Source organism: Thalia democratica, chromosome 4 (genome assembly GCF_965202585.1).
Source record: "Thalia democratica chromosome 4, ktThaDemo2.hap1.1, whole genome shotgun sequence".
NCBI lineage: Eukaryota > Metazoa > Chordata > Thaliacea > Salpida > Salpidae > Thalia > Thalia democratica.
This window is the reverse complement of record NC_139168.1, coordinates 11,859,262-11,878,536: the sequence shown is the minus strand read 5'-3', so window position 1 is coordinate 11,878,536 and position 19,275 is coordinate 11,859,262. Positions and strand designations below refer to the sequence as shown.

Here is a 19,275-nt window from a genome sequence, read left to right as displayed (position 1 = left end):
TTTTTTTTACAAATGTTGGACATATTTAGTTATTCTGATACTCCTTTGAGTTGTAGTTTTTTAAATTGTTAGATTATCGATGATGACGGTTTGTAATTAACATAAATACTTTTATGACTGTTGGAGATGTTTAGTTATTTTGATAATCCTTTGAGTTGTAGTGCTTTAAGTTGTCAGATTACTGATGATGACGTTTTTTTTGTTGACATTTTGAATGTATTTTTAAAGTTGTTTTATAAGTGGATTATAAGATTTTATGTTTAAAGTCTTGTAGATGTTAACCATAGTTAGATATATAAGTTATATATAGTCAACTTGATAATATTTTACAATGAACGAAAATGTTTTGAACTAGTTATTCTTTTGTATATTTTTTAAGATTTTTTTTTTACTCTGTTTATTTTACTAATGCTGATGATTTGTTTGATTTATGAAATGGAAATTCTAGGGTAATTTAAAAATTATAGCCGTTCATTAGTTGTCAATATTAAGTTATGTTGGAGATTAGACCACACAAATATTAACAGGTTTCAGTGAACACATTAAACTTGTTTTTTGTTTTCAAAAAAACTTTATATTAACAGACATGAGAATACTGCCCAACTGTACACTGAACGACGCTTTGGACAGAATTTTGGTTTGCATGGTCCCTTACTTGTCGGACCTGCCGTACGAAAATGATGATACGTGCGGGTAAGAAAAATGATTACTATTTTCATACGAACAATAGCACAACGTTTGTTAAATTTTGCAGTTAAGTAAACAGCTAAAACGTAAAAACAGTGTTTTTAGTCAATCTTTTTAGTTGGTTAAATACTTATAGTTAGAAAGCAGGTTAGTTTATTTAAACTTATAAAGTCGATATATGTTAAAGGAACAACAAAAGTCGACAGAGTTTTTCAGGTTGCTGGCAAACTGTATAGCTTATAATTTCTTTGAACGACTTTTTAGCACAAAATCGTAATAAATGATGTCATAGGTACATGAAGTACCAATTATACCTATTTTGTGTATAACTTCTGCTATGAAATATTTATAGTTGATTTTTATATTGCTACATCAAAGAAAACGACGGGTGTATGAAAACACCTGTGTGTAGTTTAAAAAAGTTAATTCAACTAAACAATACTTATTCATTCCAATATCAAAGCTGAACATATGATTGGGTGTTTACATGCTCCTATATAGAATTATTGCAAATTATTTAAGCATAAACTTTATCATAAAAGCATATAAATATTTCTTAATAACATTCCAGCATGAAATCGGAAGAAATGATGGGTTGTATGATGAGGGTGCTAAACGGATGCTTGCATGGAAGATGCAAGACCTTGTTCGATCACATACCTGGATTGAGAGCAAATTATCCGGTTAGAATAAATATTTTTAAAACAAACATTTTTTATTGTACTTTATACTTAGTATTTTAGATCATATTCCTGAGTTTAGGGCTTCTTATCCTGTCAGCTAATAGATAGTTATCCATTAATTAAAAGAACAAACTATCCAGTAAGTTATACTATATTTTTGTTTAAAAAATTTACTTATGTTTATTTCTTAAATTTATTCAATCACTTATCTTGGTTGAGAGCATATAATGTATATATGCGGTGAGTTAAAATTAATTTTTTTATGTAAAATATTTGATTGTACTTTTTACATTGTATGTTCGATCCTAATCCTGGGTTGAGCGCTTTTTACCCGGTAAGTTATAAGTAATTAACACAAAAATTTATTTTATTTGTTTATTTTTGTTTGAACGGAACTATTACAACTGTATTTGATTCGGGTTAATATCATTTATTTTTGACTAAACATTAAACTTGTTAAGTCGTAGCTGTATATCTAGTCATATAACAGGGTCGACAACTACCTATAATTGAGTTAAAAACTTATTTTACCAAGATAACTCATCCTTAACTTATAAATACCAAGCAAATGCTAACAATTAAAACCAACAACCTATTTTGGTCGCCTGAAACTAGTTTATTTGCAAACTTTTAAACCAATACAATGATTTCTTAAACAAAACTACAAAAAATACAACAAAAAAAAATTACAAAGTTAATGCCTATTGTAAATTCATGGTTTTGTTCAGTTCAATTTTAAGTAGTTTAAACTTTTATTTTCAAAACAATGTTTCACTCAAAAAAAAAAGATCATCAGTTGAAATAATTTCTGATTCAAACAGAATATTTTTATTATATATTTTTTTTCAGTTCATTCACTTAATGAGCTACGAACTCACTTCCTTCGAAGACTTTAGGAACAGGGCCACCGTCATGGGATACCCGAATTTGTTGGAAAAAATGGAAAAGGCGAAACAGATGTTCTGCACCAGGAACACTAACATTCAGGATTGGATGAGCTTAATGGACCTGCCCTCAGTATTAGGTGATCATTAGCTTTATTTTTTGAAGATTTATCTCCTTTTATTTTTATTAAGCTTATTTTACTTTTTTTTCAATTTACAAACACTTCTAAATACTGTTTTATGTGATAAAATGTCTAAGTATTTAGTGAAAATGAGATCGTCCTACCGAGATAACTAAATTATTTAAAACAAAAGACGCAATGTTTTTATGTATTTTTATGTATTTTAAACTGTTCATAAAATCCCAGGGGATCTTTTGAAATCTGTTGGAATTGATGTGGAACTGCAGTCGTTCCACGAGTACATGCCGTGCGTGCGAGGAACCTTCGATAAGATCTACAAGATTTTCGAAGACTCCATGGTGGAGTTCACGAGAGCCGGATCGCACGAGGGTATCTGCACGTGGGTTTTGTTTTGTTGATAAAAATTTCAGAGTTTACTGTGGTTCGTTCGTGCTGGCTTTAACAAAAGACTAACTTAAGAGAAGTTTAATTATTTAAGAGTATTAACTTTTTTGATCGTTCTAATAAATTGAATATGCTAATGCACAATTATACTTAGCAAGCACATTTGTTTTTAATTAGCATTTTATTTTAGAGCTTTTTCAAATAGATAAAATCTTTATCCATTAGGATACACTTATAACTTGTAACACAACAGAGCATACGACTCAATGCATTCGGAGATTAGCAACTTAGTGAAGAGATCATGCATCATGAATGTGATGATGAGCAGAAAAGAGATGAAGTCTTTGAATTTATTGTACAAGTTGTTCACGAGAGCCAAGAAGTTCCCTGCCTGCGATGCTAGTAAGTTTGAGTTTAAAAATATATATAACTAAAAATCAAACTTAACAAGTTATTTTGTTTCTTTTGTATATACGACCTTTAAAATTATGATTAAAAAGAAGTGTAAAAGACGTTTACAAGAACACAAAAAAAACTAAAAACGCATCAAGTAAAGTAGTAAGTATGTGATAAATGCATTTAATTTTATTAAGATTTTGATTGTACTTAAAAATATTCTCACCAACTTATTCGTTCTTATAGACACACAGTGTGCTTAACAGGAAGCTAGTTATACATGTACAATGCACAATAATTTGTTTTGTTAAACAGATACAGAAAAGTGAAATTTTAATTTATTATTTTCACACAGACCGAGTGTGTGTGGTGGGAGACAAGACGTTCATGGAAGGAGAACTTGTTTCCGATTACACGAAGATCGAAACTTGCCCTGATAACAGGCACTTGTGTTACGTCGAAAGATTCGATTTCATCAAGGGCGGCACAGGTAGTTTTTGTACTTTCTGTTAAATCGTAGTAGCCAAAATAGTCAAAAAGACCAATACGACCCATGTATTGAAAATATGGTTTATTGTTTAGCAATATATTGAGAACTATGATATGTGACAGTTACAAATTAAAATATAATAAACGCTTTATAATTAAGTTTGCATCATTTGAGTTTTATTGTCTGTATAATAAAATCGGTCGACTACATATTTTAGTTCAATAAAAGTTACGTCGAAAGATTCGATTTCATCAAGGGCGGCGTAGGTAAGTAGTCGTATAAAATAAAAAGTTACGTGCTAGTATATGTTACGTACATTTTGTTATTTCTGGTAAAACGTTATTTAGTGTAGTAGCCAAAACAGTCAAAAAGACCAATACGACCTATGTATTAAAAATATAATTTGTTGTTTTGAGAATATTGTGAGTTATGATAAATGACAGTTACAAACACATATATAATAAGCGCTTTATAGTTAAATTTGTTCCATTTGAGTTTTTATTATCTGTATTATCAAAGTGGTCGAGTACATATTTTAGTTTAATAAAAATAGTTTTGAAACTGTTAACAAGTAAGGTTTTAGATTTTAAGATTCTAATTTGTCAGTGCATCAATGGTTGGCTGTTTATTCGGTTTATATGTTTAAGACTAAAATACAAAAGTTACATATAATTATAAGTATACTTTAAGTTTGATCTAAATTCTTTTTAATCATCGTTTGGTTTCATGACGTATCTTAAATTAAAAAAAAATCAATTAGTTTTGATATTTTTATAAAAAATACTTTAAAAATTTGATTGGAAATGATTATTTTCAATAAATAATTTGCACAAAGTACATCGTTTAACTTCGTTTTGCCTTGTGGTGCATAAACTTGTTTTATACAAATAGAAATGTTTGTTATTAAAACAAACCGGTCCGTTAAAAATAAGACTGTTGTAAACAAACAAATGATTTGTGACACAACTGTTTCTGTTTAGAGGTTACATGTAAACGTTGCTGATTGAAACTAAAGTTTGTTTTAAAAACCAATATAATTTGCTTAAATGAATTGCATTATAATAAATATTGTGTGAAATATCTAAACTGCGAGGAGTAAATGTGTTTTTTTAAATAACTATCTTTTTCTGTTTTGAAAAAACGGTCTATACTAAAAATACTTTTTAAGAGTTAAGTTGTTTATACCATTTTTAAAACTATTTTTTAAGCTATATTTTCACTGATTCTGACAAATTATACTCAAAAGTAACAGTTTTATTTACTAGGTGGAATTGAAGGTTTAGTTTATATCTAAATATATGAAAAAACTAAAACGTAAAAATTGTAAAAAAAACTTTTTAAATATATAAAAAATTACTTTTATCTTAAACGAAAAAGCTAATAGTGTTATTTCGCATTTTGCTTCTATGCAGTGTGGCTGCTTTAATTAATGTTTAGAATGTGAATATTAGTCCAAAATTTTACATTAATTTAGCACAAAGACTTTGGTTTATAAGTTTGAACTAACAAGTAAAAAAATATTTATTTATTTTAAAGAATTTTGTTATACTTAGCTTTACGCATCAGATTTAATCTGTTGTAAAGTAAAACATCGTAGTTAGAAAAAATATTTTAAAACTTTCTTAAAACTTATAAGAAATTAAAACTTGATGTCAGGTTTGCGAAATGCAAGCTTAAAAGTACAGAATTAATACAAGCTTTTCACATTATTAACGTTTTGCTGAAATTAAGAGCTTACTATTTTCTGAAACTTTCAACCCTATTTCGTACGTAGCTTGAGTTTTAATTAAAAACCGCACTTGAAGTTTCAAACTTATTTAAACTCAAGAAAGGTTTAGAAAGGTTGTTTTATACTAGCGTAAGCACAACTTAGTATGATCGTTGTATGAAAAGTCTAAAAAGGTTACCTTGAAAAACTAAAAAGTTTTACTTAATCTGCTTAAAACCGTGTCATCCGGTTTTAAAATCTTAAATTAAGTCATCAAGCGATTAATTAAAAAAAGCACAATGTAGAACTAATCCTTATTTTGTTTCAAATTTATAAAAAAAAATATAAACAGGTTTTTACACACAATGTATATTCTATACACTTGTTCATATATAAAGAATCATTTGAAAAAAATAACAGTATTTTTTACCATTGTTTCAAACTCGGTATTTTAACAAACGAACTTTCTTCAGTCTTCAGTCAATAAAGCATCAAGCATTATAAAACTTATATAAAAGTGTGCACCACTTTGAACGCAGCTCACACTTTTATACCATCGAACTATTTTACACAAGCTTTACGCTTAAGTTTTTATTTAAGCTGGAGTATTTTTGAATCAAAACTTTTTGAGATACTTTTCGTTTATACTGGATATTGAAACAGCAGAGTCAACTTAAAAGCTCTAAATCTTTAAAAGATAGAACATAATACTTTTTATTTTGCTTCCACAGCCCGAGTCGAGAGCGGCAAGTGTTTTAACCCATCACAACCTTACGCCTGTGACGACATAATTACATCATATTATAAAAAATCATTAAACACATTTGATGATTAACACCAATACAAGTGTTAAAATTTTTTTCATTATTCTAATTTATTTCCAGTACGTGTGGAGAGCGGAAAGTGTTTCAACGCGTCACAACCTTACACGTGTGACGACATAGCGCGTGTCGTCAGAGCGGAAACGGGCGGTGACGTCACTCGTTGCGAGCAGGAAGTTTGCATTGGAAACGTTTGCACCGACTTCGAACCCCTGATGACGTCACAGCAGTGCAGAATCGACAAGACTGGTTGGTTTTAATGTTGTAATATTTATTGACAAAATTGTTTGTTTGTCTATTACACAAAAAAGTCAACACTTAGATTGACAAAATTTTATGTAGAAAATTGTTAATAATATTTTCAGGGTGCATAAATTACGCTGCACTTATAACTTATTTATTTGAATAAATTGATAAGTGCAGAGTTGGTAAAACTGGTTATTGTAAAATTTCAAAACCTTTATCACATTAATAAATAAGTAAAGCTTAATTTTTAAATTATTATAACTTTAGTTTTACACTAGGTTCATAAAATTTAAAAATATTATCTATCTTAAAGTGTTAACTGGAGTTACGTTACAAGTGTATAAAATAAAAATGTCTTTAACAAAAGTTTGGTAGAAACTGAGCATAAAGCTTATAATAAAAACAATAAATATATACCACAGATTTAAAAAATAAAATGTTTTTTTTTATTTTGAAATTAAACTGTTTTTTATCATTATGTAATTCAATACTCTTAAAATTAGCACCAATAAACAAATTTGGCTGTTAAGTAGTTATATTATATTTTTTATTACTTTAACCTGAAAAAGAATTTAACAAACAAACTAAACATACTTGTAGGTATGCAGATTTTACATTTGATAAAAATATTATTACATTTTTTAAAGTAGTATATAAGCAGTTTTTTAACCATTTTGGGAACTTAGCTGTACAAGTTAGAACAAATATATAAATTTAGCTGTCACAGTTACATAATAGTTTGTAGTTTTATTCGAAGAGAAACTTTAAGTAAACAAAGATATAATTTCAGACATACAGCTTCTACCTGGATGCTCGTTGTACAAAGTTTTGGAAAAAACGTACGAATGCGCTGCATTATACGCCACTGACATGCCTTACAGTGACTTGAACAATTGCAAGTAAGATTTTAATGTATAATTAACATTTCAATATATATATTTGATATTTGTACAAAGTTTTGGAAAAAACTTACGAATGCGCTGCATTATACGCCACTGACTTGCCTTACAGTGACTTGAACAATTGCAAGTAAGATTTTAATGTATAATTAATATTTCAATATATATATTTGATGTTTGTACAAAGTTTTTGGAAAAAACGTACGAATGCGCTGCATTATACGCCACTGACATGCCTTACAGTGACTTGAACAATTGCAAGTAAGAATTAAATGTATAATTAATATTACAATATATATATATTTGGTGTTTGTACAAAGTTTTTGGAAAAACATACGAATGCGCTGCATTATACGCCACTGACTTGCCTTATACTGACTTGAACAACTGCAAGTAAGATTTTAATGTATAATTAACATTTCAATACATATATATTTGATATTTGTACAAAGTTTTGGAAAAACATACGAATGCGCTGCATTATACGCCACTGACTTGCCTTATACTGACTTGAACAATTGCAAGTAAGAATTAAATGTATAATTAACATTTTAATATATATATATTTGATATTTGTAGAAAGTTTTGGAAAAAACGTACGAATGCGCTGCATTATACGCCACTGACATGCCTTACACTGACTTGAACAATTGCAAGTAAGAATTAAATGTATAATTAACATTTTAATATATATATATTTGATATTTGTACAAAGTTTTTGGAAAAAACGTACGAATGCGCTGCATTATACGCCACTGACATGCCTTACAGTGACTTGAACAATTGCAAGTAAGAATTTAATGTATAATTAATATTTCAATATACATATGTACATTTGATGTTTGTACAAAGTTTTGGAAAAAACTTACGAAAGCGCTGCATTATACGCCACTGACTTGCCTTACACTGACTTGAACAATTGCAAGTAAGAATTAAATGTATAATTAACATTTCAATACATATATATTTGATATTTGTACAAAGTTTTTGGAAAAACGTACGAATGCGCTGCATTATACGCCACTGACTTACCTTACACTGACTTGAACAATTGCAAGTAAGATTTTAATGTATAATTAATACTTCAATATATATATATATATATTTGATATTTGTACAAAGTTTTGGAAAAAACATACGAATGCGCTGCATTATACGCCACTGACATGCCTTACAGTGACTTGAACAATTGCAAGTAAGAATTAAATGTATAATTAATATTACAATATATATATATTTGGTGTTTGTACAAAGTTTTTGGAAAAACATACGAATGCGCTGCATTATACGCCACTGACTTGCCTTATACTGACTTGAACAACTGCAAGTAAGAATTTAATGTATAATTAATATTTCAATATATATATGTACATTTGATGTTTGTACAAAGTTTTGGAAAAAACTTACGAAAGCGCTGCATTATACGCCACTGACTTGCCTTACACTGACTTGAACAATTGCAAGTAAGAATTAAATGTATAATTAACATTTTAATATATATATATTTGATATTTGTACAAAGTTTTGGAAAAAACGTACGAATGCGCTGCATTATACGCCACTGACTTGCCTTACACTGACTTGAACAATTGCAAGTAAGAATTAAATGTATAATTAACATTTCAATACATATATATTTGATATTTGTACAAAGTTTTTGGAAAAACGTACGAATGCGCTGCATTATACGCCACTGACTTGCCTTACACTGACTTGAACAATTGCAAGTAAGAATTAAATGTATAATTAACATTTTAATATATATATATTTGATATTTGTACAAAGTTTTGGAAAAAACGTACGAATGCGCTGCATTATACGCCACTGACATGCCTTACAGTGACTTGAACAATTGCAAGTAAGATTTTAATGTGTAATTAATATTACAATATATATATATATATATTTGATATTTGTACAAAGTTTTGGAAAAAACATACGAATGCGCTGCATTATACGCCACTGACTTGCCTTACAGTGACTTGAACAATTGCAAGTAAGAATTAAATGTATAATTAATATTACAATATATATATGTACATTTGATGTTTGTACAAAGTTTTGGAAAAAACTTACGAAAGCGCTGCATTATACGCCACTGACTTGCCTTACACTGACTTGAACAATTGCAAGTAAGAATTAAATGTATAATTAACATTTTAATATATATATATTTGATATTTGTACAAAGTTTTGGAAAAAACGTACGAATGCGCTGCATTATACGCCACTGACTTGCCTTACACTGACTTGAACAATTGCAAGTAAGAATTAAATGTATAATTAACATTTTAATATATATATATTTGATATTTGTACAAAGTTTTGGAAAAAACGTACGAATGCGCTGCATTATACGCCACTGACTTGCCTTACACTGACTTGAACAATTGCAAGTAAGAATTAAATGTATAATTAACATTTTAATATATATATATTTGATATTTGTACAAAGTTTTGGAAAAAACGTACGAATGCGCTGCATTATACGCCACTGACTTGCCTTACACTGACTTGAACAATTGCAAGTAAGAATTAAATGTATAATTAACATTTCAATACATATATATTTGATATTTGTACAAAGTTTTTGGAAAAACGTACGAATGCGCTGCATTATACGCCACTGACTTGCCTTACACTGACTTGAACAATTGCAAGTAAGAATTAAATGTATAATTAGCATTTCAATACATATATATTTGATATTTGTACAAAGTTTTGGAAAAAACATACGAATGCGCTGCATTATACGCCACTGATATGCCTTACAGTGACTTGAACAATTGCAAGTAAGAATTAAATGTATAATTAATATTTCAATATATATATATTTGGTGTTTGTACAAAGTTTTTGGAAAAACGTACGAATGCGCTGCATTATACGCCACTGACTTGCCTTACACTGACTTGAACAATTGCAAGTAAGAATTAAATGTATAATTAATATTTCAATATATATATATTTGGTGTTTGTACAAAGTTTTTGGAAAAACATACGAATGCGCTGCATTATACGCCACTGACTTGCCTTATACTGACTTGAACAACTGCAAGTAAGATTTTAATGTATAATTAGCATTTCAATACATATATATTTGATATTTGTACAAAGTTTTGGAAAAAACATACGAATGCGCTGCATTATACGCCACTGATATGCCTTACAGTGACTTGAACAATTGCAAGTAAGAATTAAATGTATAATTAATATTTCAATATATATATATTTGGTGTTTGTACAAAGTTTTTGGAAAAACGTACGAATGCGCTGCATTATACGCCACTGACTTGCCTTACACTGACTTGAACAATTGCAAGTAAGAATTAAATGTATAATTAATATTTCAATATATATATATTTGGTGTTTGTACAAAGTTTTTGGAAAAACATACGAATGCGCTGCATTATACGCCACTGACTTGCCTTACACTGACTTGAACAATTGCAAGTAAGAATTAAATGTATAATTAGCATTTCAATACATATATATTTGATATTTGTACAAAGTTTTGGAAAAAACATACGAATGCGCTGCATTATACGCCACTGACTTGCCTTACACTGACTTGAACAATTGCAAGTAAGAATTAAATGTATAATTAGCATTTCAATACATATATATTTGATATTTGTACAAAGTTTTGGAAAAACATACGAATGCGCTGCATTATTCGTCACTGACATGCCTTATAGTGACTTGAACAATTGCAAGTAAGAATTAAATGTATAATTAACATTTCAATACATATATATTTGATATTTGTACAAAGTTTTGGAAAAAACGTACGAATGCGCTGCATTATACGCCACTGATATGCCTTACAGTGACTTGAACAACTGCAAGTAAGATTTTAATATAAAAACTTAACTTTATATAATTATATAATTGTGTAATCGTTGTGTTTTTTAACTTCTTATATTTTCTATTTAAACTATTATAATTATTTAATTATATTCTTACTTATCCAAATACCGTTTGAAGTTTTGTTTTATTTAAACAAATTTATAAAATTTTTTGATTTACATTGTATCCATTTCATACAATTACTTTTTCTTAAAACAACTAATTTTAAAAACTATACGTAGGTTTTTAATCGAAATACAACCCACTTTTAATTTTTTAAACGTGGGAAAAATATTATTCAGATATATGAATTACTTAAACAATATTTTAAAAAGTATTAAAACAAAATAAAAAGTTTTTTTAAACCAGTTTATTAATGTGAAAATTTGAAAACTTGCCATTATAAACCCAGTTAAAACCTCACAATCTTTTTAAGGACAAACACAGACAGGATGATATCATGCTTGATCCAATCTTTCATCAGTTGTACAACAGGGGATTGCCCTACTGTGTTACAAGATTATCCAGGGCTGAAACAATCGTACAAGGTACAGTTTCTATGTTGTTGCTATGACTATTGAGTGTATTTTGTATAAAGCTGTAGGTAAAACTGCTTTTTAAAACTGAATTTCTCATATTTTAGTATTAAAATTCTAAAGTATTCTATTACCTTAGATAAAAGGAGCATAAAAACTAACAAGTTTATAAAAGAACTGTTCTAGTTGTATGCCACTTTAGTTGTAAAGAGTTATATTTACACTATTTACAACTTATTCTATGTATTAGATGGTCATCTATGCTTAAAGCAATCGTTCAAGGTACAGTTCAGATACTAACGTTTAAACAAAATTGTATTGTATGAAAATACTTGTAGAATTGGTTTTTAAATATTAAGTTTATATAACTTATGATAAACAATATTTAGTACTTGATTATTTTGGGCAGGATGCACACAGAAACCAAAAGTTTTATTGAAATTATTGTTTAGGGGTTCCATTTATACACACTGATATAAGTGTATTAATTCAGCACTTCAGCTATAAAGCGTAATTAGTTGCAAGTTCCTACCAAAAATTTTAAACAAAAATTAAATTAATCATTAAAATTTTATATATTTGCTTGAAAAAACCACATTAACTAAGTTTATTATAAAAGCATCGAGCATCGATTATATAGTTCAAATAATTTTTTAGCACAGTTACAAATTAATCTAAAGGATGGTAAAAGCAATAACAACTTGACGCTTATAAAACCATAATATTAAAATTGTGAACTCTTGTATTTACATTAAATAAAGGTGTAGCATACAAACTAAGAAACATTGTTGACACATTTAATACGTTGCAACTAAACAAAAGCTTTAAGTATTAATTCTAAATTAGATAGTATATATACCTAGACTAGACAATATATCTTATAAAAACTTTCCAGTTAACAAGCTTAAAATTTTTTATATAAAACTATCCTTTAACAAGCTTATTGTGTTGTCGAATGCACTGATAATTTTAATTAAAACAGTTTTTAATACCACTTATAACGTTTACTTGCACTTTTTAGAAAACTGTTTTATCTTTTAAAATAAATTCGTAGCGTTAAACAACTGTATTCATTTTAATATACAATTCATATTGCAAAAGAATCAATTACTTGAAATTTTTTTTCATAAACTCAGTTTAAAACAAAAGTGCTACTGATGAAAATTGTTTACATTTAAATACTTGCAGATGTCACTTTCAGTTTAACTAAATTTATCAAAAGCAGTGCATTGTATTTAGCACCTGTTTACATTTAACGTAAACATTCGCAAGCTGCTATTGTTACAAAATGTTAAGACTAAAACAGGCTTTTACTTTTCAGCTTGGTAGTAAAACTTATAGTATACTAAGAAGTATAGTTTTTACTTTATATTTTTTACTCTAGAAAAGTTATATTGCTACTTTTTGCAAAAAATTCAGTTTAAAAATAATTTGATTAGAACTTTCTCATAAAAGTCAAATAGCTTTAACTTGTTATATTTTGTTCTCAAGTTTACATTAATCTGAATAAACTAACTTTTATAAATGCCAATTTTTACAAGGGTACAAAAAATGTTTAAAAAATTAGATTTTGTGTATTTTTGGTACTTGTTAAATTTAATACTATAAATAAAACTAGTTTGCATTTAAATCTTTATATAAGTTTACAGTTTAAACTTTTTTCTTATAAATTTGAAATCAATAAGATATGTTGGTTTGTAGCTACAACAACTAAATGGTTATAAATTCCCGCTAAAGACTTGTACCGAGAACCATTAAAACCGCTAATACCATTTAAAATATTTACGTTGCAACTCCATCACAAGAGTCTAGTATTGCAGCAAAACATTGCAGCAGTGTGCAAAATAACTGCTGGTTTCATCGTTACGTTAGTTACGAATTGTAAAGTGCTTGTCGTTACCACGGTTACGAGTTATTACAAGTCAAATTGCTTGTTACAAGGTGACACTCTTGATTCGAACTTAATTAGAATTTCAAGGTGTTCTGTTTACACTTGAAACAAGTTTGCCAGAAAAGTTGCGACATTCTAATTTAGCGATTTGTAGCAACGACTTATAAGTTGTTCTCGCAGCAAATAAACAATTTTTATTTTTGCTTTGCTATAAACTTATATTAAAAAAACTTGAAAAATAAACAAAGCTAATAATTCAAATAACTAAAGTTTCTTACAACATTGAAATTAATTAAAGAGCTTGAAAACAATTGTAAAGAATTATTTGTTAAAACGTCAACTTAAAAAACTCATTCATATGCTTATATTTTAGTAAAAATTTAAAATAGTTGGGATTAATTTAAAATCAAAGCGTTTTCATTTAATCAACGAAAACCTCTAATGTATAAAAACTGTTATCTGTAAATTTAAATTTTCTTTGATGTCTGAACTTTTTTAAAAGGCTTAACGTCAGGGCTTGATAATTACGTTTTGCGCTTATCATTGTCATACAGGTTGACACGGAATGTATCTTTTGTAAAGTGTACTAAGAATTACAAGGTACGAACGTAAAAATTGTATTTTTCCGAGAGTTAATTTTATTTTACCGGTTTGACGGGGTAACAATTGTACGTTTTGATAGCGTGTCAGGTTAAATTACTAGTTAACATTTGTAGAATTAGAATAACTATGATTCATTATGAAAAATAAAGAGTTTTAAATAAGTAGTAAAATTTCTAAAACCTCTTTTTAAGACAAAATTGAAGTATAACATTTTATATAAATAAACAAACTGATTAAACCTCCAATTATTATGTTTTTTTACTTATTTTTATATCACTCTAAAAAACTTTATTCAGAAGAGTATTTTTTTTATAATAGATTTAAGGCACATTGTTACTAAAATTTTTGCTAACAAAAAGATAGAAAAAACTTAAAAAGAAGCTATTTTGTTTAAAATCTAGTAAAAACTGCAAATATGTTTACTATCTTTTTTTAGTCGCACACGCATTAGAGGTTGTAAATTTCCCGCTATAGAACTTTGCGGAGAACCAATAATACCGCTAACGCCTTTAATATTTCTTCTGAGAATTTCTGATGTGTTTGCAAGTGTTTGACTGTTAATCTAGCAAACTTAAACTTGTTTTTAAAAGAAACTGCATGTCTACTAGCCAACATTTGTTTAGGTGTTTATGTATCTTAATTTCCTATTTATCTAAGCAACTTTTTGTTCAATTTTTAAACAAAGTTTCTGCAGGGTTAGATAAGAAGTTTCAAAGAACTTTTTTTTATTTTCTTATACTATTAAATAACATTTGAAGTGATAAATAGCATACGAAAACTAATAGAGATGTAAAAATTAAATAAAAATCTAAGTTTCTTCAAATTTCACTCAAGAAAATGTTATCAAGTAATCACACTATCAACTATATAGCATAGTAACGAAATGTTCTTAAAATTTTAATTGTATCTACTACAGTGAAATTGTGTAATTTAGAAAATTATTATCTTTCTTACCTTGTTATGTTTCTGAACAATTGTTTAACTAGAATAATAACAATAACCTATAACAACAATTAGTTTTTCGATTCAAAAAAAAAATTCTTAAAATAATTTTCATTTAGCTAGTATTAACACTATAAATAAAACTTACAAGCTAACAAGTTATAATGAAACTTCTGAATAAACTTAAATTTGTTTTATATCAAGTAATAAACTGTAAGTAATGTTTATGAATTATACTACTACTTATTGTTTGCTATATTGTACTTAGAAAATAAAAAGCACCTAAAATATGAGTATTACAGCTAAAAAATGTAAGTTTATCGCTCGATTTACACTTGCAAGCTTAAATACTACTGCAGTATTTGTAAAACTTTTGTAACCATTTTCCCATACTACAACTCATAGTCTGCGGTAGATGCCACAAAACTAATTGATTTTTTATTTCAAAGAAGCCATAAAAACCACTAAAACCTTGTGATTGTTATCTTTTGATTATATTCTTGCTTTGAACTTTGAACATCGTCAAAATTCTCAAAACGGCTTAATGTCAAAAGTTTTGTCATTTCGCTGCATTTTATTCGTTGTAATTTATTGTTGCTTTTAGTAGCTTGATTGTAAGGAATATCTTTAATAATTATAATAAGGCAAATTTTTTGTTGAAAGATTGTAAGTTACTTTTACTATTTATTTAAATTTATTTTTCAATTAAACATAAAAGATAAATTGCTAAACCACAACAGTAAGTTTTTAAAAGGAACTTTTGATCAAAATATTTTTTTTATAACTACAAAAATTAAATTATGGATTTTGCTTTTCTTTTTTGGTTTCGTCTAAAACGTTTTGTGAAAAGTTAAAGCAAAAAGTACTTACGTTTTTAAGTTATTTCTAAAAACAGTAAAATATACTATAAAAGATAAAAGTAAACTAATTAGTTAAGTTAGTGATATGCACCCTACTAAAAACATGTAGTACATACAAACTACCAAACCTATAAAAACTTTTAAAAGTATTAATTATTATTAATATCTGTGACACATTTTTATGCAAAAAAAAAAAACAAGTCCAACTTATAAAGACAGAATCCTGCTTAAGAATATGCACGGCTAAAATGTTCTAGAATACCCAGAAACTTTTATAAAAACAATATACTTTCATTATACCTTATTATTTATAATACACCAGTAAAACTTTATTTTTTACAGTTGATAAGAATTTTACTAACGAACATGCATACGCTCATAGGTCTCAAAAAACTTTTATAAACATTTGCCATTTAATATCATGTTTTATAATATATTGTTATAACATTCAAACAAACTACTTGATTATGCAGTTCATGAGGATCTTGCTGAAGAACATGCACACAGTCCCAGACCTCCAGAACGTTTTAATCAGTTGTTATTTACACTTTATCATATATTTATTTTTAATTCATTGTGCAGTTCATGAGGATCTTGCTGAAGAACATGCACACAGTCCCAGACCTCCAGAAACGCCTCCAACTGCTCCGTTTGAACGAAGCGGCGGAAACTCTCACTTACGACCACTTCTGCACCAGAGATCAGGTCCAGATCAAGGAGAACATCAAGATTTTCACCCAGGATCCGTTGAGGTTGGTTTTTTGTTAGCTTTAAAATATTTTGCCTTAAAGTTACACCGTTGATATTTATTATAAATTTAATTAAGAATATTTGTAAATACAAAACTGTTTTTTATCATGTTTGTTAAAAGATGTTTGAATTTACTGTTTCGAAAACAAAGTGTTTGAATTTTAAAGATTAGGTTTGTAGTTATAAAAAAGGATTTTGCACATATAAATGTAAAAACACACATACAAGGTCTTTATCTAAACAAAAATACGATGCTTTATTCGCTAAAATGCTCAGTTCTTATTTATTCATTAAAGTTTCAGCCAAATATTTATAATCTTTATAATTACATTAATTCATTCCCAGGTTGATAGGAAAAGCACTGAAGAACGTGAACGTGTACCTGAGAATTCCGGCCCTGACCCAGATATTCCCCTGCACCAACATTTACGCCAGCAGTTTCTCCATACTGCACCACGATTTCGTGAAAACTGTGGCGGGTGCGGCTAACAAGAACGATATTTGCAGGTATTTTGTGTTTCAACATTGTTTGATATTTAAAATGCTTATACGTGGCTTTTCAAATTTAATTTTTAGAACGTTTGTGTCTGTTTTCAATTTTACTCTAAGAACTTACTAAATTTATTGACAGTAGTGATTGTTTTCTATTTGGAGTTTAAGAAAACGTTAAAAAATGTTAAATTATTACAGATTTGTAGGAAAAATAAATCGTAAAATGGAACTACTTCACTTTATTTATTTTTTAAATTCCATCATAAAATTTAAGATCTTTCTCTTAACACGTTAGATACTTACTACAGAGCGTACAACAAACTGACGGAAGGTCTGGTCGCAGAAGAGAAACTGACCTGCAAGATCAACGAAAACGAAGCTTCAACATTCAACACGCTAAGGAGGTTTTACCGCCAAAACAAAAACTTCCCCGGATGCGAGAACTTTTACGAGTATGTGGAGCCTGAAACAACCACTACTGAGACAGGTTTTTAACATTTTATTATTTTTCAAAAGATTACTGTTTGTTGTGTAAATAACATTAATTTTTAACCCTAAATTAAAAAAAATTGCTTAGTGATATTAGTTTTACAATTTTAGTTGAAAAATTTCGTAAAACTTACTTATCAGTTTTATCATTTAGATTTTTTTTCTTATTTACTGAATATGTTGAAAAAAAGATAAAATCTTATTATTCATTACAAAACTAATTTACATACTTCATTACATATTTATGTATTACAATTTAAATAACTTGTCTTTAACTAATTGTTAAACAGTAACTGCAAACCCGAGAATCCCCCTGATAGAGAAACCTGATAACAACCTTCGATGCGTGACCGGGGAATACCAGGTTACCAACGGGGTGGTTACCAGTGACAACAGGGTGGTCAGCATTTGCGGTGATCAGATGACCCACTGCAGTTGGTTGAAGATGAGGTTTGAGTATCCGGGTGGTGTCGTTGGTGAGTAGTTTTGAAGAAATATTAGTTCTTTTACTACTGTGTCTTTTACTATATTATTAATAACAAGTAAAGAAGTTTATAAACTTTCGTTTGAAGATTTTCTAATTTTGTTTAAATTTTTTTATTACGCTAATAGTTTTTTTGGTGGGCAGTTTTATTTACAAAGTATACAACAGTTTTTTGGTCTTACTCTCCCCTATGTTAGTAGCTTAGTGTTTAATACGTTTATTTTAAACTTAAGGTAAAAAGTTTAACTTTTTTTGTTTAAAGTGGTTAATTAAGTAACAAATATTAACAATTACAACTTAACTTTGTAAAAATATTTAAAGTTTAAAGAACACATCTAATAATTAACTTCACTATTTAGCATTGACGAAGGTCGTTGATAAGTTTTTAACTAATTATCAACACATAAGAATATATATAAATTATTAAAACCGTATCTTATAGTATCTTACAATGTGTTACATTTTACGTCCTTTACAAGCGCACCTTACTACTTCTTTATAGCCTTCCAAATAGTTTAAACAGTCAAAACTTTTTTTTTATCTCTTATGTTCTTACTTCGCTATTTTACATTAAAAAAAGGTCTATATCTCTTCTCGTCACAGTGGACTCCAATTACTACTTTACAACCAATTACTAACAATTTCATAGTTTTCAAATTTTCAAACGTAGTCATAAACTTAGTTTACCTTTACCCTTCTAAAGTACTTGCAACTTCAATATTACGTCACAGTCGACTACAACGAGGGTGAGTGCGTGAACGATCGAAACTCGTTCAACTGTGACCAGATCAAGCAGTACTTGTCGCTGTACAAGAACGTCGATCCGACGTACATAAAGATGTGCGAGAAGAAAGATTGTAAAGGTGATCTGTGCTCTGAAGGATCAGTGGCGACGCCGAGTGGCTGCCCCGTCATTGAAGATGAAAATGGTTTGTTTTGCTTATGTTTTTTAACCTTAGTACTCTATGATAAATGAAAACGGTTTGTTTTTTTTATACATTTTAACCTTAGTACTCTATGATAAATGAAAACGGTTTG

The 19,275-nt window shown here is 28.3% G+C and overlaps 1 protein-coding gene across 1 annotated transcript in view; it reads left to right on the top strand.

Annotated features, from left to right (window-relative positions):
• LOC145833017 (uncharacterized) overlaps nt 1-19,275 on the top strand; it is a 56,632-nt gene that overhangs the window by 16,520 nt on the left and 20,837 nt on the right. Inside the window, exons 19-33 of the mRNA XM_082940220.1 lie at nt 585-693; nt 1,259-1,370; nt 2,220-2,394; nt 2,623-2,776; nt 3,035-3,183; nt 3,533-3,667; nt 6,260-6,445; nt 7,233-7,337; nt 9,128-9,200; nt 11,627-11,738; nt 16,605-16,774; nt 17,118-17,279; nt 17,573-17,751; nt 18,044-18,229; nt 18,969-19,166. Of these exons, the coding sequence (XP_082796346.1) occupies nt 585-693; nt 1,259-1,370; nt 2,220-2,394; nt 2,623-2,776; nt 3,035-3,183; nt 3,533-3,667; nt 6,260-6,445; nt 7,233-7,337; nt 9,128-9,200; nt 11,627-11,738; nt 16,605-16,774; nt 17,118-17,279; nt 17,573-17,751; nt 18,044-18,229; nt 18,969-19,166 (2,205 nt within the window). The remainder of the gene's footprint in view (nt 1-584; nt 694-1,258; nt 1,371-2,219; nt 2,395-2,622; nt 2,777-3,034; nt 3,184-3,532; nt 3,668-6,259; nt 6,446-7,232; nt 7,338-9,127; nt 9,201-11,626; nt 11,739-16,604; nt 16,775-17,117; nt 17,280-17,572; nt 17,752-18,043; nt 18,230-18,968; nt 19,167-19,275) is intronic.